At 38.7% G+C, this 24750-nt stretch overlaps 1 protein-coding gene across 3 annotated transcripts; it reads left to right on the forward strand.

Moving 5' to 3' along the window:
- Positions 1–157: 157 nt before the first annotated feature.
- LOC116064861 (oligophrenin-1) lies at positions 158–24750 on the forward strand. Of its 3 annotated transcripts, none has more exons than XM_031320195.2 (24): positions 158–877; positions 2171–2266; positions 2596–2657; positions 3506–3577; positions 5836–5937; positions 6052–6162; positions 7001–7105; positions 7202–7331; positions 7449–7549; positions 7703–7794; positions 9065–9143; positions 12064–12097; positions 12253–12315; positions 12866–12940; positions 13885–13969; positions 14263–14321; positions 15646–15751; positions 15902–16061; positions 17095–17239; positions 18033–18341; positions 19058–19205; positions 21488–21538; positions 23363–23414; positions 23565–24750. In XM_031320195.2, the coding sequence occupies exons 1-24, from the start codon at positions 724–726 to the stop codon at positions 23568–23570; spliced, it is 2397 nt and encodes a 798-aa protein (XP_031176055.2). In that variant the 5' UTR covers positions 158–723; the 3' UTR covers positions 23571–24750. The 3 variants fall into 3 exon arrangements, with proteins under 3 accessions (XP_031176055.2, XP_035864505.1, XP_035864506.1); XM_036008612.1 differs by having other exon boundaries at positions 724–877; positions 23363–23402; XM_036008613.1 differs by lacking the exon at positions 21488–21538 and having other exon boundaries at positions 724–877.

Here is a 24750-nt window from a genome sequence, read left to right on the forward strand (position 1 = left end):
TTGGCTCATTCATTCAGAAGTTCAGAATCCTAACTCAGCACTTCCGACAGCATATGAAAGCAGCATCGTCAACACAATTACAGCAACTGTGCTGCAGCCCCTTTAAGAACCTCCTGGGTGTGGAAAAGGGGAAGTTTTTAGAGAGTCCAGCGCCAGTTGGTTACGTCCCATTCAGCTTTGTGTTGGGCTCTTTGTTAAGCTGTGAGATTTTAGAACGTGCGTGATATATCTGTTTAAAAAATATATATATATTAACTGACACGTATTAAGTGGTAATAGCGTACTGCTACCTTAAAAAAAACTAAAAATTGATTTCAAACCAAGGTAAAGGATGGAAGGAGGTTTAATGGAAGTGTGAAATATTTCGGAATGGGATGCGTCCAAATGGATTCTAGCCGCTCTTCTAATCACGACACCGCAACAAGGAAAAAGTGGTAAAGAGGACCAGGATACAACCAAATTACAGCTTAAACAGCGCGTCAGACGAGGAAAAGAGGGAAGTGAACCAACACTGTGCTTCATCGCTGTTTAGTGCTGTTCATACTTGACCAGCGGCTGCCGCAGGCTCCCACGGACACCATGGTTTCTGCTCCTATAAACAGATGTGTGTGGAGTCACTTCAACGAAGCAGCAATGACTAGTGTGCGGTAGACGAGCGTAGGCTGCGTGGCTCACGAGGACAAATTCAGTGTTTCTATTGTCTAAAACCCAGTTGTCCAGAAGATGGGGCACCCTCCTCTGGAGTTTAGTGATTGCTATCTGGACAGTCCGGACTTCAGAGAGACTCTCAAATGTTATGAATTGGAGCTGGAGAGGACAAGCAAATTTCTTAAAGAGTTGATAAAAGATGGCAACAGTGTAATAACTGCAATCAGAGGTAAGTATGCTTTAATCTGATCTCTTGTTTTTAAATCAACAACAGTTTATTTGCACATTGCATGTGACTGTAGTGGTGTGATGACGCTTGACAGAGGATCAGCAGCAGCATCAGTGGGGCCTTTTTAAGGGCCTACAGGATCAATGTGGGTGTGAGAGGCTCATTCAGGGAGGTGCTAGTGCTCCCATGGGAGAGGACCAAACAGCCTGCTTTGAATTGAAAGGCAAATATCTGGTGCAGATGTGCAGGATGACTGGCTCTGTTTATTTCCAAACAACAGCTGTCTTTCTGCGTTGCTTACCTCTCCTCTCTGTGTCATGTTGTCTGCCATATCTGCTGTAGAATGGGACCACTGGTACAGTAGTATGGACCACAGCCAGTGACAGCAGTAGATGTGTATATTTGGGTCATTGTGGCACCCATGAGGGCGAACACTGTTTTTTTTTTTTTTTCTTTTTCTTTTACTTGCCAATTTACCACTCCGCTATCTCCGCAATCACCAGTGACCAGCTTTTCACCTCGAAAACAGAAACTGTCATTGTAGGTGCTGTAGCAGTGCTGCAAAGTGGTGAGGGTCCTGCTGTATATTCAGTCCACAGAATAGCCAGAGTCATGAGTGCTCGTTGTTAGGGTAAACTGCACCAAGAGATAAGTCATAAAAGTCACGTCTCAAGACCTAATGATCGCTACTCACTGCTACTGTAGAACTTTTTCACTTTAAACGCTGAACTCCAGCTGTAAGTGTTGTAAAATATGCGTGTTCTCCCCTGCACTTTGTTTACAATAAAAGTCTCATAAAAAAAGGCCCTATTAAAGCAAGAATGCTAAAATAAACAAATTAAACAGAGCACACAATTTGTTGATGGAAAAAACATGTGAAATGATGGAAAGTTGAAAACTGTTACAATACAAAAAGAAGGATTTAAGGAGGGATTTAGAATATGATTCTAGGCATGTTAGCCAAGTTCCTCAAGCAAAAAGCCCTACAGTATTCATCTGACAGACTGTTTTGTTTTAATAATAAAAACCAGACAAAGCAGGGATAATCTATTGCATAGACTGCATACTTGCTGCTGTTGTGCTGATGGACCCTGCCGAGGATGTTTTCCATACTTTAGACTTTCCTACCAGAAAAAAAAGAAAAACGCAGTTTCAATAATCCTGGACTGCACTTAAGTTTGACGAGAGTTAGGTTGAATTTAAAGGATAAATAATGATATATCGTATTTGTGAACGAGGCATTTGGAACTCCATTCAGTTGTTTTAATAGGACTAAATGTTGTTTTTTTATAGGCTATTCTTTGGCAGTACAGAAGCTTTCCCAGACTCTCAGCGTGTTCCAGTTCGATTTCATCGGTGACTCCCTGACAGATGATGAGATTAACATTGGTAAGATATGCTCCTTTACCCAGTTTATGTGTACTGACTATTAAAGTTATGATGAGGAACTGACTTTCTAACTTGAGAGAACGTTTTTGGCAGCCACTTGGCAATTTCTCACAATTTGAATGTGAGGAATCAGGAAACAAATTGGCTTAGAAAAACTTCTTCCTCATAGCCTAATGACAAAAGTGTATAAAAAATAGCTGGAAATATTATCATCATAAAGCCTATTCTAATGCATGTATCTTTTCAATTGTGTTTCCTGCGTCAGACACTTAAGATAAGAATGTGCAAAGTCTTCATTCCGGTCATCATCTTTGTGTTTTCACCCCCAGCTCAGTCGTTCCAGGAGTTTGCCGGACTCCTGCAGGAAGCAGAGCATGACAGGATGATGCTGGTGGGTTATCAACTTCCTCCAAGCTGACTCTGTATCCTCTGAACCCTCATTAGATATTAGAAACCACATTAACATATCCTGCACTAAAGATCAGACCATTTGGAAGGAAATCTTTGGCCCATTCTGTTACGAATGGCTAACTTCCTGTTTGTTATGATGCAAAATCAACACCCTTTTTTTGTGTAGTCGATATTCTGTCTTCCTCCGTTAATTGAAAGTTGCTATCACAAGACACATGCACACACCTAGGTGCTGTGTGTGAAAATGTGCTGCTTAGCTTGTTGAGAGGAATGTTGTCAGTTCCCCTTTCGGTTTTTGGTTTTAATATTGCCTGCATGTTGGTACACTGTCATACTGTTTTTGTCACGTGTGATGCTGTTATTTCACACACTTTATTATACCGTAAATACTGAATATTTTATTCTCTGGTGTTCTGGGGTTGTATTTTAATCCATTTGCTTTATTTTCATAATTTATATTGTTATTACGCACACGTTTTTCCACATCTTTCCTTACTGAGGCACAAACTAATGTTATTTGTTTAATCTGCGTACACTTCAGAAAACCTGTCATGCCAATAGGAGCAGCGGTTCCTGTTAGACTGGGTTTTCTGGATACAGATCTAATTTTAAAAATGCAGGTCATCCGGTAAAGTGTACTTAAAAATACATTTCAACGCTCACACTTGAGATATTTAAACTCCTTTCAACACTTTTGTATACTCTTATAGAGTGTAGAGTACATTTAAGAGTGTGTCCTACCTATGTCAATACAGTATGTGTGTGTGTGTGTGTTTGTGCATGTAGAATTGCACCGCAGTAACGCCTGCTCCATGTTTGCCTGTCCAGGTTCAGAACGCCTCTGATCTGCTCATCAAGCCGTTGGAGAAGTTCAGAAAGGAGCAAATAGGAGTTACAAAAGTGAGTGTTATTACTGATTCCTCTGCTCTGTAAGTGAATTGTGGCAAAAGCTGTCAGTCCTGGAGGCTGGAAGCAGTGCTGTTGCTATGCATTGAGAGTCAAATCATAATGCAATATATATCTTCCTGAGGTACTTACACAGACCAAACTAGTTGTTATATAGTATATAGTTGTAGTAGCTACTTCCCCAAATCTATTTATGAATGTATGTGTGTAACATGCACCTGTTTCAGAACAATAAGTCTGTTCTTCCTCTTTGACTGAAGAAGACCTTTTATTGAAAGCAGTATTGTAGTTGAGAACACCTCATGTGTTTCTAAGGAGACTCCCTGTGTGCTCCTTCACCAATGTTTTATTTTGCATTTAAAGTTATCAGGAAACTCTGTGGGATATTACTTTGGTTATTCAGAAGGACATTTTCTTTCTGTTTGTGCTCTAGTGATCAAAAGAGTGTTTTCCCCTGTCAGTGTAATTAATAACCAGACGCTTTCTGTAATTTTTGATGCTATGTTGATGATTATTTAACCCGCAAGTGGAATTGAAATATACAGGTCCTACATGACTTGGAAAATGAATTCATATTAAAAAAACATATATTCAAAAACAATGTTTTAATGTACGACCTGTCTAACAGTGCAACAAAACACTGCAGATTATACAGAAGTATGTGTATTTTGGCCCCTTTTTAAAAACAATAATTTTTCATTTCAACAAAATAATGTACTGGTTAAGAAAATCAGGCTTTTCTCTATAAGAGAAAAAGGTATCATGTCCTTTACAATGAGAAAGTACACGTGGGTCAACAATGTTCTAAAAAGAAGAAAACAACCGTGAAAGTGAAATTTACTAGAAGAAGTCCCCGACCTTTTTTTTTTTTATCTGAAACCACAGCCCTATCAGATGATCTCAAGTACCTCTTTCAGATATGATAATTTGAATTGATTTTAAACTGGACGTTAATGAACTATCTTTAAGTTGGTTAGGTCAACTTTGCATTCATAATACTACCACTTGGAGAGCAGAAGCTGATGTTTCACAATTTCTTCATTACTTTCAGCAATTTTATTTTTTAACCATTTGTCATTTTCTTTTAGTTACCTATTTCAACCATTTATCAATATTTTAGGTATCTAGTTCAACTGTTTATCTTTAGCTAGTCTATATCTTTGACGTTCCACTTCCGCCAATCCTGCTCGGATTTCACTCATTTAGGGCAGATATCCGTTGCCTTGGGCTTCCTTAGTGTTGGCATTTTAAACTCCGGTGGATTTCTGAGGACTATGGTTAACTGCTCCTCAGATCTCTGCAGGGTAAATCCAGACAGCTAGCTAGACTATCTGTCCAATCTGAGTTTTCTGTTGCACGACTAAAACAACTTTTAAACGTACACATGTTCCACCAAAACAAGTTCCTTCCGAGCCTAATTTGCAGCGGCACCGCGGCTTTTCTCCGGTGCTTAGCACCGCCCATGATGATTGTGATGGTTTAAAGAAATGCCATTAAATCAGAGCAGGTTTTTCTCCCATCCCCGAATGTTATGTGGAGTAACCAGCCAGACTGTCCTCCAGCGTGCTTTGGAGGAGGGTCTGACAAAGCAAGACTAATCTTTAGCTAATGATTAACTCAGTTAATCAATTTAATCTTAATTTAATTATTTCAACCGCAATTTTTTAGCTATCTGTTTAGATTCCTAAAGTTTTTACACCCTCTCAATTGCAACATGTGGTGTTAAGGTGTTACAGCTGGCTCAAAAAGTGGATGTATTTTTTAAATCAAACCGTAATTTCCATTTTTTCAAATTATCAATTGATAATTAATAAGAAATTGAAGTACAGAAATGCCAACAATATTTAATTCAGAAACAGTGTCTCCATTACATAGTCTGCCCACCACAGACAAACTGCTCAGTACAGTATATATCATCTTCACAATTATAAAATTAAGGGAACTTTAACCAAAGGTGGGTTTTAATGTAAAAGAAAACGTAATATTGGCCAACATTTTAAATGTTTTAAGCACTCAAAAAATTGGCATTAGCCTGAAAAATCCACTATTGGCCGATAAAATCTACTAAAAATAAAAATCTTGCTAGTATAAGTTTCTGAGAGCAGCTCATTTTTCAATGTATTTGAATGAAAGATGAAATTGTCTAATGACCATTTGTCTTTCAGCCAAGCTGTGCCAGATAAAACAATGACACAAACAAATCATTTAATCTTTCACCTAATCTTTTCACCATGACCACATCTGTCCTGCAGGAAAAGAAGAAGAAGTTTGAGAAAGAAAGTGAAAAATATCACTCCCAGGTAGACAAACACTTGAACCTTTCTGCCAAGAAGAAAGAGAGCCAACTTCAAGAGGTGAAGTACAACAAGTACAACGAGTTCATCAGCTGTGTTGTGAAATGTGGATCTAAGCGACAAAGAGGTCACTGTTTGAAACTTTCTTTTTTCTTTTCTTTTTTTTTACTACAGGCCGATGAACTCCTTGACAGAGAGCGAGTGAACTTCTATGAATCGTCAGTGGAGTATGTGTACCAGATCCATCAGGTGCAGGACCGGAAGAAGTTTGATGTGGTTGAGCCGGTGAGTGCTGCCTGTGGTCTCCCACTCTTCCTCTTTGCGTCTACACACACGTAACAGGAGATCTAGGAAGTATGAGGTACAGTTTACTTTAGAAGGAGAACTTGATGATAGATGATTAAAAGTGATAGATCCCAGTGGTCACACATCTATTCTTAATGGCAGCGGTTTCTTTGTTTTAACTCTTCTTGACAGCAATCTTAGGCCTCATTCACACTCCCTGCGTCGGCCGTCAGACAGTCTGGCAAAAATGCAGGTCTTTCCATTCATTTTTAATGGGTGTAGTGCGTTTAGGCTGTGGCGGGGTTTTCCGCTGGAGGGGCACTCAAAGAAACGCAACCCCACGTCAAGCTGCGGTAGCCAATCATGTAACCGGCGATCAGATTTGTCAGTGTGTTTTGAGGCGGTGTGAGAATCCTGTACAGTAAACGGGAAACATCACTGCCTTTATCGCTGCCACAAGAAAGTTTTAAAACACTATGAGGGTAAAACACGATATACAAGCACTGAACAGCCCGGGAGTTTGTGTAATAGCTGAATGTTCCCTGCAACAACAAAGCACTCGCTATGTCTCCCTCGTCTCTTTTCTTTCTCTCTCTCCTGTGAAATAAAGCTGCCTTCAAGTCCGGTCGGAAACGTTGAGATCTGTAAACGATCAGACGGAAAACAGTCATTTTGAAGTATAAAGTTTGCGCCTGCTACATTGGGGGGTTAAATAACCCAACAAGACGTCACACAAATGGGCCGTTTGTTAAGTGACTCTCCCTGCAGCAAATCGCCGAATCGTTTTTTTTGGTCTGAAAGTAGCTTTAAGTATGTCATTCATGCTTTGGTTGGACAGGTGCTGGCGTTTCTCCACAGCATTCTAACGCTCAACAACCTGACAGTGGAGATGACTCAGGACTTCATGCCTTACAAGCAAGAACTGCAGCTCAGCTTGCAGAATGTAAGTGTAGTGTTACTGGCAACAAATGATGCCATGAGTGAGATTTAACATCCTTTTAATGTAAGATTCTAAAGTGCTCTCTGGTTTTGCCTGCAGACCAGGAACCACTACGAAAGCACTCGCGAGGAGATGGAGGAGCTGATGAAAAGAATGAAACACCCATCCCAGATCTGTAAAATGCACAGTTTTCTGCCCATGGAAGGTTATCTGTACTGTCAGGAGAAGTGTACGTGTACTAGATGTTTATACAGAAGATTAAGACGTGTACATGCTCTTGCTGGAATTCCCTCTGACAAGGCCTGTCTTCTTTCTGTCTCCTCTTCTTTATTTTTTGTCCCAACAGGGGCTTTGGGCGTGTCATGGGTCAAATATTATTGCAAGTATCACAAGGAGGGGAGACAGCTGGTCATGGTGCCTTGTGAACAGAAGCCTACAACTAAACAGGTGCTTCACTGAAAAGAAATATGTAATTATTACTACAGACATTAACACTATCTGTAGCCAGATTATACCCTCAGAGTGCTTGCTCTACTGTCATTGTCTCCATCACACATACTGACTTTCTCTCTCTCTCTCTCTCTCTCTCTCTCTCTGCAGGGCACTATGCAGCTGACGCTGAAATCCTGCATCCGCCGGAAGACGGAGTCCATAGACAAGCGCTTTTGCTTTGACGTGGAAACTAGCGAGAGGTTAGCACAAACAAATCTGTACTCTACTGTGAGACGAGGCAACACGAAAGCCTTGTGGGATAAATAGGTTCAGGTGGCGAGGTGAACAGGTGGCTCACAAGGACAGAGTTTGAGGGCTAAATGGACTGTAGCCCAAATAATCTCTAAGCAACGGGCACGGGCTGGAAACAGATGGCAAACTCTGGGATGTCAGGGGTAGGAACACAACAAGCTCATGTTTATATAAGCAGGCCATTCAGTACAAAATGCATAATAGACACTTGAGCCATAGGCTGCTCTGTCATATTGAGCTTTTTCGAAATGTATGAAAATACTTGTAAAGGTGTTTTTAAAGGGTTCAGGAGCTGCTGGAACAATTCATGAAGTGCTTGAAAGTGTCTTTGAATGTTGAGCAACTCATTTGTGCCAGTGTGTGAACTGAACAACACGATGAGGAGGTGGCTGTTTGATAAACCGAAGGTGGCAGTGCTGTCTAGTGTAGAAGGTAATGTTGTTGACTCAAGATGCCTGAATGTCTCTGAAATGCTATTACCTCACCCTGACCTTTGACCACCCGAGAAGGAGTTAACATAGGGCCTGTATATTCCTATGCTCTTGATATCCCGGCTCATTTGTTTTCTGGAATTGTCTTCATCCCAGTTTGCACAACGCCAGCATACATGAGTGTTTGATTGGCTGTTTCAGGTGTCCCATTCAGGCGTACTGACGTGCAAGAGCTTCGAAACAAATAAGGAAAAGCATGAATATCACTAACATCAAAGCCAATGTAGCTCCTACAGATATCAGGATTATATATTTAACTGTCAATTGAAAAGTTGTGTTATAAGAGTTTTTAATGTTTTTGTAGTTAGTTAATTAGTGTAGTTGGCAGCTTTAAGCCCGTAAAACAGTTGTCTTCGTTAACAATTGATTCAGTAGCCTACAAGCTGTAAAAATTGGCACCAGGTTTGTTGCTTCTGCAGAAGACAGATTGTAACAATGTATTTTCATCATCTCTTCACACTTGTCTTATTCATCTTCATTTGCTTCCTCCATCAGTAACACATGGGATTTAATCAGTTACTCCAAAGACACTTGTCTTCTTGTGGCATTCTTGTCATTTTGTCCACTCTGTTTTTCTTGAAAAATATGTAAGATCTGTTACAGAGTTAAAGTTAAAAAAGAAACATTTTTTTAAACTGGTTGGATACTGTAGCAGTATACATGTGACTGAAATTTTTAATTGCAACCTTTGCCTCTTTAATGGCTTTTTTTTTTACTGTTTCCATAGAAACACACCCGTCACTTTCCAAGCTCTTTCGGAGAGAGACAGGAAGTTGTGGATGGAGGCCATGGATGGAAAAGAGCCTGTGAGTTCATTCTTCATATCATCTCTGTCTGGGTTATTCTTCTCTGAGATATCATTTTTGTGAAAACTGCTTTACTGCCAAAATATCTACAATGCAACATGGACTCTGCTACGAAGGGGAGACATGGCTACTGGCTATTGTGCTGACATATAAAACTCCCAAACTTTCCATTTCCAATCTGTAGAGTCAGTCCAAGCCTGTTTAAAATCAAATCTCCTGAAATGTTGGCAGGTAGTTAAATTTGTAATCACAACCTTGTTTTTTTGCAGAAGTTAAAATCATCAAGATTATAGTCATGGAGAGAGAACCTGGAACAAATGAGAGAAAACTACATTGTTTTTTAAGTAGCGTGCTGTTTAAAATGATGTGTATTTGTTTTAAGGAAACAATATCATGTTTTGTTATCAAATCCATCATGTAAGAAACATGACAGCTCACATGTGACGTTTGTTATGCAGCGCAGTATGTAGGCATGGGTGATCTCATTATGGCTTCTCTATTAAAAATGTGTGAGATGCAATGAAGCTTGTTAGACACACAATGCCATCAGTGTGCAGCTAAATGATGGCACCTGGGTAGTCTCAATAGCCCCGTACAGCAGGGCTGAATTCACACCGTGACTTTTTTGTTAGTTTGATCTTATAATAATTTTTAGGTGTTAATGGAAATCTCCTGTAAAACATTTTTTTGCTCTGACAAACCGTGCTGCTCCCACGGTCGGTCTCTGTATTCAGCAGTTTTGAGGCAGTGAAATACCAGATTGCTTTACTAGCAAAATGTAAGACACTGTTAATTCCTCTTTTGCGTGTGGCTTTTAATTTTGTTATTTTTTTGTTGTTGATCTCTGCATTTCTTGTCAGACCTGTTTCATAATGGTTATGGTTTAGACTGGATATGCTGGATGTCGTGTGAGATGTGGACAAAACAAATAAACCGTCACTGTCAGAGGATGTGAAAATAACAGAAAGCACACTTTTCAGTGCCCTCTTCCTGTGCAACTTCCCCAATGCCTTCTGTATATTATGCATATTTCTTAAGATTAAGTTTCCACCCACTCTGCCCAAATATTGTCAAGCAAAGACCCTCCGCATCGCACTGCTGCCAGGTCTGTAGAGTCTCGGACAAGGATCAACTTTGTGGTGTTCTGTTCTGAATAATTTCTTCTGCCACACCAAATCTGTCGACTTCATTACACTCTGAATGCACTTTAGCCTTTTGAATAGCTGAAATATAAGGTGCAGTCATATGGACACTTTGTTTTTGCACATCTTTTGAAAAAAAAAAAAAAGTTCTCATTCTCTGCTGTCTTATTGTAAGTCTCTTGAGCCTGTAACTTTGCTCTAAAACATGCTGATGCACATTTAATGTACAGTGTTAATCTTTTTTACTCTAGAAAGTAGCATTTCCCACTTATTGACATACAGTAGACACTAGAGATGAAAAGATGAGGATTTGCTGCAGTTCCTTGTTCTATATGATAGTTAACTGAATATATTTTGGCTTTTAGACTGTTGGTCAGAGAAAGAAGTAATTTGATGATGTCACTGAGGGTGATAAAACAACTCTCCATTTTATCTGCAGATTTAAGTGATAATATAAAATGAATGGTGAGTTGCAGCCCTAGTGGAAAGACATTGGCCATCATTTTAGAGGTTTTGTGCCCATAATAAATATCCCCAGGAGCTCTGGAAGCAAAAGCAGGCTGACGCCGGTCTCTACAGGCAGCCGGCTGGTCCATCAGTCCATAAGTCTCTCTTTTGGAAAATGTATCATATTTCCAAACCATGCATTCGATGACATGCATTAACCTGTGTGCCAATATGACAAATGCAATACTTAACTTACAAATCACTCTAAGGCCCCCTTTTGTGCACTTTCCACTGGAACTTCTAATAGGTTCAAAGCATGTGGCATTAAAGTGTTGGACAGAGAGAAAAATGCTTGGATGTTCCTCTCCAAACTCCCCTAAGCGAGAGGACATTTTGGCAATTTTCTTTTTAGCCACTGAAATTTAAACAATCATTCAAATATTAGAGGAGGTGGGGGAGGAGCTGAGTTTTTACTGTCAGTAGTTAATTTCTCTGATGGTAGCTACACTATCTTTTCATCTATAAATCAGATTTGTCAATTTTTAAGCATAGCTACCATGTGATCTTATATTTTTAATTGAAGTAAACAATGTCATGTGAAAATACCAAAAACAGAACATGTTCGATTTGACAAAGCCGAGAATGAAGTAGCGGCTGTTTTATTCTCAGGAATTAATCAGTGCCATGGCCTGATAGTGATATTGAACACTTAAACGGCCAGTGACAACAAGCACTGGTCTCTGCTGAAGAGTCCTTGAACACGACACTGCTGTGCTGTCTCCAGCTGATCTGTAGCTGGCCCTTACCTCTGACAGCAATTAATGAGAAGGGCCACAGAGTGAACAAACTGAAAACAGAATCAGCTATTTTGGGGGAGTAAAAAGACAATGCTTTGATATAAGAACTACTTTGAGTTGGATGTGCTGGCTGTGAGTTACTGGTGACTATGCCTGTAGTCACGTACTGGTTTTAATAAGAATTCTTTTCATTTCTTTGTTTTTTTTTTTTATTCACAAATCTTTCCTGTTTTCCACCAGTTAACAAGACACACATTCTGTCCCCTCATCCTTTTTTCTCAGTTTTCTCCATTTCCATTATTATTATTTTCATGCAATTTGAATCTGCTTATAAAGTAAACTTAACTGGAAAATTGTGTCCCATAAACTAGGAATAAAATAGGAAGTTGGTTTCAGAGGAGCAGCTTTGTGCCATCATCAAGTTTCTCTCATTTTCAGTTTTCAGAAAGACTGTAGCCCAGTCCTAGGTTTTTCCTTATGTTTCACAGTACTCAATTTCCTTTTTTTTTTACATTTTTTTTTTTTTCATTTCAGATCTATCATTCCCCAATTCACAAGCAAGCTGAAAGTAAGTCAGTCATCATTACCCTCAAAGTCTTACGTTGTGATGTTGATGTTATGCGATTGAATGCATCTGTATTCATGTTTTAACAGTTAGATTTGTCTTAAAATCATTGTTTGATCTTGAATCTGCTCATTTTTCATCTTGTTTTACGTCCACAGTGGAACTGAATGAGATTGGATTCAAGTTTGTGCGCAAGTGCATCAACTACATCGAAACAAAAGGTAAAGGGTCCTATTAGAGGTTTATCCCAGCTGTCTATAGTTCTGTTAGTTTGCTTACTTGCCCTGAAGGAGGCGTAGTTGAGTCATAGGTTACATGTTCCATGCCTGCAGGCTGCTCTCAGGGAATAAATGTCCTTGATTACAATACTAGTAATCTGAAATAACAGTCTATTTCAAATTGTACAGAATTTTATCATCACATCTTTTTCCTTTTTATTTATTTAACAAAACCCATGCAACTCCATGCATGCTAAAACTTAAAAGCCCAATAACTCAACTCTATCCTAAAGGAAGATGTTAATCTAATAATCCACAGTCACGATATTTTTCTCCAATAGGGTGATTCAGCATGTCATTTGAGTCATGATCCAAGCATGGCATGTTGTTCAGTATTAAATCGTTATATAAAGCATTGCCAATCAGGAAAGAACATCTGTATCTTTATTCTGGCTCCCGTAGGCTCTGAAGACAAGCATGTGGGATATTTCAACCACTCTGTATTTTTCCAGATTACACTCCTTTTTTCTACCTTCCCATCTCCTCTTTCCAGGAGTAACACAAGAAGGAGTGTACAGAACAGTTGGCAGCAACATCCAAGTGCAGAAGCTTTTAAATGCCTTCTTTGGTAAGGATATAAGCCTATGAACATGTTTTAAATCTGTCCATTCTCTGTGTTTCTTCCTTTGTAAAACAAAGCAGAAATCAGCCACTTTGTGAAGCTTGTCTGTATGAATGGCAAGGAAATATCAGCACTGCTCCTGCTCTGAAGCGTTCTGCCTTAAAAAGGCTATAAATTAGATTTGTATACAAACGATGGATCAAATGACTATGCATTAAAGGCGGCGATTGTACTGGCAAACCAACAAAGAATTATCACTCAACTGTGCTGTTCTCTTCAGCTCAACTTCGCTCTATAGAGTCTTTTAAGGCATTACTTTGATTTTCCGATCCTCAAATTCAATGTTGTTTTTCACTCTTGCCGCTCTCATAGCATCATGTTTTGGCCGCAACAGGAAGCTGTTTTCATTTAAAAAGCTCTAAAACACCGCTGTACTCTATCTGCTCAGCAACAACCCGCAGACGAACAACGTTAGCGACTATAGCTAGCTGGTGAATGTAGTGCAGCATTTAGAAGCTAAAGAGCCAAATATTTTGTAGTTGGTAGAGACCAAAAACAGAGCTAGAAGAGAGTGAATATTTAACTTAAAATCATCAGTTGGACACACACACACACACACACACACACACACACACACAACTCCAAATGAATTGCTCTGTATCTGCTGGGTGTATAAATAGGCAACGGTTTGCTAACTAGTTACGTCAACTTAAAAAGTAATAATATGTCAGTGTTTTTACACTTTGTAATATATATTCATTTTTGCGATCACTGTATGTCTTGTGAATTCCTGATTATTTAATTATGACTACCACATGTCACAGCTAGCCAGTTACTTTGAACAATTAAGGTACTAATCACAGGTGGTTGACAGTGTTGTTTCCATGGAATTTAACATAATGCCATTACATATTTTCTGCTTGTTTGGTTTGATTTGCTCCTTTTTATAGACCCTACAAACCCAGGAGATGTAGATCTTCACAGCAACGACTGGGACGATAAAACCATCACAAGTGCACTGAAGTTTTATCTGAGGTATGGTTGTGTGTGAGTAGATGCATGTGAGTAGGAGACAAAGTTGTTTTTGTGGAATAACTGAATAACACTGTGTAGTTCCATGTCTACTGCTGTTCTTTACGGACATTGTTGTAATGATAATTTCTGAATGTCTGTTTTGTATTTTATCTGTCCTGTGTATGTGTCCGCCTGGATCCAGATGCACATTAAAGCACTTGGTTGTTATTAAAATAACAGATGCAGCCTTGACAGATGTTGCACTCCCTGAGTGCTTTCTACTGTAATGTGTGTGTGTGTGTGTCTGTCTGCAGGAGCTTGTCTGAACCTCTGATGACCTACAGTCTACACAGAGACCTTGTGTGTGCTGCAAGTAAGATGTGATTTGGAAATTATCCAGCACCAAGATTAAGGAGTTTTGTTAGCGTCTTCATGTTTTATTGGTCTCCTTATTAAACTCTTTTCTCTGATCTAGACCTACCACTAAAACATGTCTTAAACAGATATTAGGAAGGTTGCAGCTTGATTATGTACTTTTGCCCAAAACGTGTCCTCACCTGTTGCATGCAATAGGGGAAAACAATTCCTCCACTACATGCATGCTTATTCATTCAGTACTTAAAGTACCCAAAGTCTACATACTTTCGTTTTGCAAAGATTAGACAAATTCTAAAATGATGTGTGCATGGAAAACACTGTTTGTGTAAATGTCCTTGGTTGTTGTTTTTGTCGTTCAACAGCAATTCACTAGTGAAATAAGTTATTGTTATACATTATTATTAATGTATAACTATTAATGTTAACAACATTTAATTTTGACCATATGGCCTTAGCAATAAACAAGCCGTTCTTTAATGTCACCAACTGTTACCTAGTACCAACTAGTACCCTTTGTTTTCTTTTCTTTTTTTACTTTCTTAAAAAGTATCGGTTCAGGCACCGTTAATTATGTATGCGATTAATTAATCACAGAGTCTGTAATTAATTAGAGTCATTTTTTTAATCGATTGACAGCCCTAGTAGTAATTATGAATTTGCCATGTATCTTGTTTATCTCTACATCAACATGGATAAGCTTTCCCGGGATTCAAACCTAGATGTCAGGTTCAAATGAGGCATTTGTACATCAATACTGGGCAGGCTGCAGGTTCAGCAGTTTAACAGGCAGCACTAGGTCTGTCTGGAAGACACTAAAAGAAATCTGAGTCCCCTGCTTGTTTTTATCTGTCACACAACATCATTGTAAAATCGAGAGGACAATGAGTTTAATCGCATCAGCCTCATTCTGTCAGGATGTTACAGTAACACAAATGTGGCTTTAGTTTCCTGGAAATGTCATTCAGTAGTTGATGCATGGGGGCTCCTCATGATACGGCTATGATATATATGATAGTTTGTTTTGGAAACTTTCTTTTATTAGTCTCATGCCATCGCAGTGTATGCCTGTGTCCTATTCCATATTGTGTTTAAACATTTCATGCTTATATATAACTGAATTGTTTCCGTTATTCATCCCAAATATTTTCAGTGAACCTGAATTTAAATTATACTGCCATTATATAAATTAAAGCATATGAAAAACAGTGATTTCCTTACCTACATACATACATTGCACATTATACAATTTTTTATTTAGCTTTACAGATCGTTCTTTAAATCCCTCCATTATGTGATTTTGTGTTGTCTTTGTATCGCAGAGTCAGATAATCTGGACTTTCGACTGAGTGAGATTCATTCTCTTTCCTACAAACTACCAGAGAAGAATCGGGAGATGTTGGAGATGCTTATCAAACACTTGGTCAAGTAAGTGCCAGCATACATTGTTGTAAGTTTTTACTGCTCCAACAGGACCTTTTGCTCTCTTTCTGAAATGAGCTGAGATAAATGTGTAACTGCCGTGTTGCCAACAGTTTAGTTACATTTTATTCAACCAAACTTGATGTATGTTTACAGTGTGTGCAGTCACAGTGAAGATAACCGGATGACCCCTTCAAACATGGCTGTTATCTTTGGACCCACACTGATGAGAGCAAAGGAGGAGACTGTGGCGGCCATGTTGGATATCAAGTTCCAAAATATTGTTGTTGAGATTCTGATTGAGCACTCCAAAAAGGTACGTTCTCAGAGAACCCAGCTTTGTCTGGTCTGAGACAAAAATGTAAAAGGCCATCAAAGGGGTCAGTGTAACGCTTATCAGTTCAGTTTTCTAAGCACAAACGGACATTTGGAAAAACAGAAAAATGGGTTCAAATATCCAATTTTTCATTTTTTTTCCGCCTTGACAAATTAAAAAATTGGATCTTTAAATTGTTTTTCCAATTTTCTGTTTTTATTCAGAGGATCAGAAATTTAGAAAATTACAAAATTGCATCTGGGCTCCAATTATTCAATACTGCAATGGTATTCTCTCCCTCGTTCCGCCTAGCTACTTCCCGCCCCCCCACTCGAAACCATCAGTTGCAAGCACCTCTGACCCCAAAGTCTATCAGTTTTTGTTTTTTTTGTCCATATGCAGTTAATGACCTGCATATTCCACAAAGTAGAGGAAGATAATACCATTGCAGTATTGAATAATTGGAGCCCAGACGCAATTTTGTAATTTTCTCAATTTCTGATCCTCTGAATAAAAAACAGAAAATTGGAAAAACCAATCCAGATCCAATTTTTTAATTTGTCAAGGTGGAAAAAAAAATTAAAAATTGGATATTTGAACCCATTTTTCTGTTTTTCCAAATGTCTGTTTGTGCTTAGAAAATTGAACTGATAAGCGTTACACTGACAAAAAGGGATAGCATTTTGTACCACTTAAAGGACTAGTTAGGAAATGAGCTTATGCTTCCTTGTCGAGAGTTAGATGAGAAGATTGATACCACTCTCGTTTATGGGAGTGGTGTTGATCTGCTCATGGAACTCTTGGCAAGAAAGCGAATAAGTGTATTTCCCAAAATGTTAAAAACTGTAATGCTTCTGAATGGGATTTTGTGCAGCAGAAGCATTAGTTTGCCATTGTTTAATTTGGTATTTGTACTGAGTACATTTGTTGAGATTGTTCAGTCATTTCTTTTTTCAGTTTTGTTGTCATTGTTCTTTCTGCTCCTTCTCATGTATGGCATTGTATTCAAAGTGTTACTGTAACTTTTTTTCAGATCTTCAGTTATATGCCAGAGGACAGCACTTCCCCACCTGTCCCTCCTCCGCGGATCACCCCGAGAAAGCGGCAACCAATCACAATCTCCAAGCGGCCACCTCGTGTTTATCAAGCTCTTGGTCATGACCACTTCCACACAGAGAGTAATTACCAGCCTATTTTGGCTTGATTGTTATCATCATCCTCATCATTATCCCACCCTATCTGGGCTGAATTAATTGCTGTTTTTAGTTTACTGTGTGTGTGTGTGTGTGTGTGTGTGTGTGTGTGTGTGTGTGTGTGTGTCCATCAAATACCATGCCAAAGAAATATTAGATATTCTAAACTTGGAATCCTTCATTTGTTTGTCAAAGAATATGAAATCAAAATATATTTATGCTCTGTCTTTATTCTTTATGTCTTATCCTTTATTGTTGAGAGGTAACTGGTGCTTTTTTTATTTCAACAAATTAACGTGTCTACTCTACATTTTTTATCTCACTTTTTAAAGGCCTCTGGCTAAATCGTGAAATTTTCTGTCTGTTTGAACCCCTCGTTAAGTGGGTGTGTCTCCACCCTTCATCCACTGTGGAACAGAGATTTGTAGCACCTGCAAATTGTACTCCCTGCGTTGGTTAGCACCGTTTGTGTTACCAATTTAATGATTAATGAATGTTTTTTTTTACATTCATTTACTGTACATTGTATTGTTATGTGACCTTCAGTACACCTTTCCTGTGATTGGCATGTTGTTTTTCTTGCACATTGAAGAATTATTTCATGATTTCAGGAAAAGATTTGCATTTGACTGAGGCCTGAAGTTACTGTACTCCGATAGGAAGATACTGTACTCCGATAGGAAGAACAACATCCCATTTTTTTTTCCAGTGTTAAGCTGTTGTCAACTCCAAGTAGTCAGTACCTTGCATTAATCGGGATGTTGTTTCTTTGCAACAGATGGCCAGAACAACAGCTCTGTTGTGGACGGGGAAGTCTCAACGAATCCTGTTCCCCTGCAGCGGACAAAACCTTTAAGCTGTGCTCCACTGGTTCCAAGAGAACCTCCTCCGAGACTAGCATTGATGCCCAGACCATCTTTCCGTCAGGACAGACACTCGGACTCTGACTCTGGCAAGATAGACAACACAAGGCAAAAGCCAGATTTGTCTTCAACAGCAAATGGAGAGTCTGGAGTCTATGTGAGCAGAGTACCATCCTTCCAGAGCAGAAGACCACCTCCTAAAGGCACACCAGCCAACAGAGAAGGTATGCTTTCAAAAAAGGGAAGACAGGGATATAGTGTAATGTAGAAGACAAAGTCGTGATGTGTTGGTCAGATATGTTGGGACATGAAAAGGTCAGACATTGTCTGCCAGCTCTTGATTTTCAGCTCTCATTTCCCCTTTTGTCATGTGACTACGTCCAGTCCTTGAAAATAAGTCTTTTCTCCTTTGGATTTGTGTTTATTATAGTAGTAGTAGTAGTAGTAGTAGTAGTAGTAGTAGTAGTAGTAGTAGTGTTGCTTTATGACGTGGGCTGTAACGTGTCCACCTGCTGCATCCTTGTTTTACAAAGTTGCTGTTAGTTATCTGTAATTGGTTTTCCACCGTTTTTATTTATTTTTAAACAAACAACAGCTTGATTCTATTAATAACAACGGTCTTTTAGCTTATAGCATTTTAAATGAACAGTGTTACTAAGAAATTGGTAATCAACGGAAAATCAAATGAGTGTTATGCAAGCATTTACTGTATGGTCAGTGATGAAGCAGTCGCTGTTCAGAGCTTGTTTGCAGACATAAAGTCTTTTCTGATTTGTTGGTTTCTTAGAGAATTATTTTCCCAAGAAAATAGTTATCTAAGCATGCTCCAACTCTCAGCATCTCCATATTATAGTGAATGTCAAAATGTGTTTCCTTACCTCTTGACCCATCACAACCTTTAATTTTGCTTCCATTTTTATTTTTGTTCTTTTTCTTTCAGGAGATTCTGATGCTCTGACCAGAACGAGGCCCACCGAGAAACATGCCATTTGTAGACCCCCTGTCAGGCCTCCTGAGCCGCCCTCCAGAAGCCCCGCTCCACAGAAGACCCCGAGTGCAGCCAGCAGCGAGAGCTCAGCAACATCCTAGTAAGTGCTCTTCAGACATCCAAAAGTCTGTTGCAACTTTTTTGGGATACTGGTCAAGAGTTCCAATAAATATCCAATGATACGGATCCTAATAATAACCCTTGTGTGTCACTATAGGGACATTTTTCACTAGTTTACATTTTTCGATCATTTTGGCTGTGTTAATGCATATTGCATACATTTTAGCAAGGGTGTGAGTTTTTGTTTTTTGTGTTTTGTTTAACCTCCGCTCCTATGATACGTCTAAAATAAACTGTGTAGCCAAAATACAGACAATCAGACCCTTAAGGGCAATAATGTTCCCATTTAAAACCCATAAAAAACCAACATTTTTGATTCCACAAAATAAAATCCTACAGCAAAAAATCATGTTTTAATTATATCAGGCTTTCAGTCAAGAGCTTCAAATTTGTAGTTTTTACTATTTTCCACCAGATTGAGCCATTTTCTCATGTTTGCCCTATGGGGCATTACATGCTATTTTCTTGGTTTCCACTAGGGTTATTGCTGCTATGAAGCACTGCAGTAGCCTGACAAGCCTGACCCACATCAAGATGTTGGGTCTGGGAACTCACTATTGATGGAGCTCAATCCGAGGGGCGGGATAAATGGTTGTCTTTCAAATTCCCTCTGCACGCAATAGGATAGCGCTACAACCAGGCAGAGCAACGAAGAAGGTAGCGAAACTAGTTGATAGATTAAACTTTTGCCGTATCCGGTCAGCAAAACTCCGAACACATCTTCCTTTTTTAAGAATGATTTCAATGCCGTTCTTTGTTCTTTTCTCAAAGAAAAGCTTAACTCCAAGTCTTCCAGAAGACCGCTGTTCCCAGCAGCAGCAGTCATAAGCCCGCCTACCGACTCTATACACGATGTGATTGGCCTGACCAGAGTTTGGTTTTTCCAGCTCGCAAGCCAACGGAGAGTGCCTAGACCCCCCTGGCTGCAAATTAAATTTGCTGCCGCTAGGGTGCGTCTAGATTTCTAGGCTAGCACTACAGTGTTTGATGCAATGTCAAAACAGTGTTGTTGCTGGTCATTGACAAATCCCAGACTGAAAAAATAAAAAGTCCCCCTTGCATTTAGTATACAGAAATAAATATATCATATGTATGATCAGGACTGAAGTTGGTTAAGAGATTTAACTCGGTGAAAGTGGAAAATAATATTTACGTATAATTTTATACATGTATAGTTGTTTGACATCAGAGCAACCTTTCTAAAAGGAATGCACTGGGAAATGGTGCCAGACATGCAAATTCCAGAGTGTCAGAATCAGCAAACTTCAAGGCATTAGTAGCTTTGATGATCCCAACTGTCTGATCAATGAATGAAAATGTTGCCAGTAGTAGCTGAGGTGACGATTATTTTTTTAGATTCGGTTATCCCAAGATGAGTAAACAATGGACTACTTGTATGTGAAAGGGATCACTTGTAGTGATGAACCCACAGACAATTATCACCTGATTCTGCAGTTCTTCCCTGCTTATTTGTGGATCTTTCAGCTCATTGTTTGGGTTTTACAGTCCTAAACTTTACTGTTTTGTTTCACTCCTATCAACATAATTTTCAGGCGCCGCAGGCAACTGTTTTCTAGGGTAAAATCTCTAAAAACCTCTGTACACTACCTGAAAAAGTTAGCAAACAGCTGGTGAACATAGTTTAGCATTAAGCAACTAAATAATTAGATATTTCCCTCAGGAGGTGGTAGAGACCAAAAACAGAGGTAAAAAAGGAGTGAATATTTCACTTAAATACACCAGGTGGCCCAAAACACGACTCATAATAATTGCTAATGTTGCTAATATAAAAAAGCAACTGTTAACACGTGTACCGTAACAACTTAAAAGGTCATTATATGTCAACAAAAAACTCAGGATACACGTTTAAGTTATTTGTCTTGTTATAATAACAAAGTCGTTTTCTTAGAGTAATAGAATAATTAGCTCCCTATCTTGTCACGATAAGGCCTTTAGATAGTTAGCTTTGTTATATTTGAAAAACAAGCTACTTAACTTGAACTTGGGACATTTGGACTTGATTGTCCTAACAGGAAAAGCACAGGTATAACTGTAACATTAGTGGCTGCTCTTGGCTTTCGTAGATAAGTATTTAAGAACCCTATACTATAAGCAGGGAGTGGAGTATAAAAAGTGCAGTCTACCAAATAATAGGTGTGTTGACTGATGGATCACAAAGGATTTAATGAAGAATCTCAGCTATAAGATTAATCATATGTTTATTTACAATACCATCATGTCGGTTTTCTTCTTTTTCTGCAGTGTCGCCTCTAAAACAAAGTTTTTTGAGAATGCCTCCCGGCACGTTGGCAGGTATGTTAAAGCCACTTGTTTTGTCTGTGCTCCAGTTTGTCCTTTTTCTTTCTAATCAGACATGCATGTTTTTACAGGACAGTAGATGAAAGTTTATAAAAACACAACAGGAGATTAAAGTTAGGCTCTTTGGACACACGTCTCCTCTTTTATTATTTTCTTGGATGGTCCATGTTAAGGTCCTTGCTGCCCTCTCTGTACACGCAGTCATCAAGCCTGTAAATGAAAAATGCCTGAGTTGGAAGAGTTTGTGGAAGTTTTATCAAATCTTTTTTCTTTATTGTAATCTCCTATCAGTGTGAGGTACAGTTAGCATTAACATGTGGCCTCTGCTGACGTATAAAGGTCTTGTTTGGCCTTTGGACAGAATAAGCACAGATTGTGACATTAATGATTATTATATCCCACAGCTGTATAATATGAATATTGTGTAGATATATATTTAGATCTAACAATTAGTTGTTAGCCCTCTGAAGATCATTACAGGTGGTTCACAGCCAAATAAGATAAATCTGAATAACGTTTTCTTTCTACTAACATTACAGTGCTACAATGACCCAGGCACAGTTTGACCTGTTTGCAGTCGTACTTTCCTAATACTTTATTAGACTCATCTTGTGTGAAATGCAATAAACCTGCAAGATCGCTGTTATCACGCAGTTATATGGGCCTTAAAGGGGAACACCACCTAAGGGATACTTTGCCGATTTTCAACCAACTTTCTATCATAATAATGTGTAAATAATCCATGTTAAACTTCCTTCCATCATACCAGTGTCCAGATCTGCCTACTCACAGGGCAGCACAGAAACCTCCAAGTAACTCCTAATTTCCACCGGTTGCGGAACGGCTCCACTGTGGAACGGCTCCGTGCTCTGCAGTCCGTCAATACCCACTAGGTCCGGATTTGTTGCGGAACAGCTGCGGCCATGACAGACAGCTGAAGTCACGAGGACCCACGAGATCTCGCGAATTCACGTAGAATAGAACCACAAAACCAACAACAGTTTGTTTCCATCCAGAGGAGTAGAGGGGAAACAACTCTGTGCTGTGTTTTCAAGGTGTAGTGCAGGGAAATATGATCCGCCGTGAGCATGGTGTATTTTATTTTGAAAATTAACCGGATGTTTTATTTTGTTTCTGTGTTCGACTTCCTGTCCCGCACAATCTGAATTGTGCTGAATTGCTGCGGAGCTCTCCGGCGTCCGGCAAAAATAGAAGCTCTGCTCAGCTGGGACGGAGTTGGAATGTAGCCGTTCCGCAGTCAGTGAAAATACACACATTGACTTTAATGGAAACCTATTGACTCCGCCGCCATTGGAAATAAGGCTGTTACACTTTTAACACAAAACCAATTTCAAAAAATGTTTGCAATTCTACTGCATAGACAGCCCAGTTTTATGAAAAGACCCTCTTTCCAACAGTAAAATACTTCTTTAAGAATTCCAATGTTATTTCCATGGCCTAGGAAAGTTCAATCAATATTTGTGAACAGGAGCTACTCTCTCTTAAAGCTGGAAACCAGAGAAGTCTCAAACTTGGCATGTCATCGAGTATAAAGTCTGGAGCTGCTCCATAGACCATTGATGACTGATATTTCTAAAACTTCTTTTTATATACCCAAATTAGTTTTATTCTATTGTAGTGTTCACAGTTGTGAAACAGAAACTGTTTGGATTTGGAAGATTGTTGTTTCTGTTTACTAACATACTTTACTGACCATAGTTCCCCTTTAAGGCAGATCGTAGGTGGTCTGGTCTTGTGGTTGAGCTGACGAGCCATGAATGGATTTGTAATTTATTTGTTTTTTCTCTTCTAATTTAGTCCACCGGCCTCTCCACCGTTGTCATCAACAGCAACGCATGTAAGAAAAGAGGTGAGATTTACTGTGATTGAGACAGATTAAACTGCATAAAAATACTGAATAAATTGCAAAGAGTGTACCTGTGTAGTAAACTGAATTATTTTTTCTCTGTTTTAAAGTGTTTTCATACTTGAGACAGACTTGTTTGTTTTGTTTCCACAGAATTAAAGTGAAGCAGACACAGACCACATAGTTTGACCTGTACTCTATGTGCTGATCAGGCAGGAGTGAGTCACTGTCAATGAACTCAGTTAACTTATCTGATAGACTGAAGAAGTGGCTCCCCTTGGAACTGAATGGATGTATTTGATTCCATTTGATTTGTAATAGCAAATGGACTTTTGAATGAGCTCGCAAAGTAATTGTCTGTTTGATCATTATTCCAACGTTAGGATGGAGTAACAGCCCTATTTCCCCCTTGTTTCATGTCAACTGACAATTTCGTCAGATAATATTACAATATTTAGTCATTTTAGAGTATTAAAAAGTGTTATGGCCAATTTTATTGGAGGGAACTAACTGCCATAACTGGTTATGACAGCTTACTCTTCTGGTCTACACTCTTAACACTCGTTTTTAGCATTGTAAAATAGATCTCCCAAAGATAAAAAAAAAGAAGACTAATTGATTAAAAAGATTTAATCATGATTAATTTGAAAATGTGAAATATTAGTTTTAATATTAACTTCTAGCTTTTATAAAATGGACCACGTAATGTAAAAAGGAGCTGGGTGACGCATCATTTTAAGCTACATCTATGGAGTAATTATTCCTGTGGAAGCTATTTTAGTTGGTCCGTTTTTAAAAGAATATTTAGATCAAATTTAAATCATGTATGTCAGTTGAGACATAACATCATCATTCAGCCATAGGTCACTTTTTAAGAGGCATTACAGAAAAAGTATTTTTGCTACACAGTGTCAGCCTGTGTTCCAGTCAGAGTAGTTTGAATTTAGATAATGAATTTGATGCTAGTTTTAATAGGGAATTCTTAAACAAGATTCAATAGTGTACATTCCCTCACTTCTGACCTTGGTGTCACTCACGTCTTAACTAATGTTGGTAGGACAGGTTGCACAGGAGAGTCCTCGAAGTTTACCTGAATTTGTTGCACCTCAAACAAATTGTTGGGATTAAAAAAGCAAGTCAAATCAGAATCAAAACTGATTGTCACAATATGTAAAAATAACACCAGTGTATTATTCTATTTCTTTGTTCTTAAAATAAATAATTATGTTTATTTTACACTTGTTTTTTGTTTTTGATAACCCAACTTGAAAAATGTAGCTGTTGTATGGTTGGATTTATTCTCAAAAAGGTAAATAAACATGACAAGTTCTTAACATGA

Source organism: Sander lucioperca, chromosome 13 (genome assembly GCF_008315115.2).
Source record: "Sander lucioperca isolate FBNREF2018 chromosome 13, SLUC_FBN_1.2, whole genome shotgun sequence".
Taxonomy (NCBI): Eukaryota; Metazoa; Chordata; class Actinopteri; order Perciformes; family Percidae; genus Sander; species Sander lucioperca.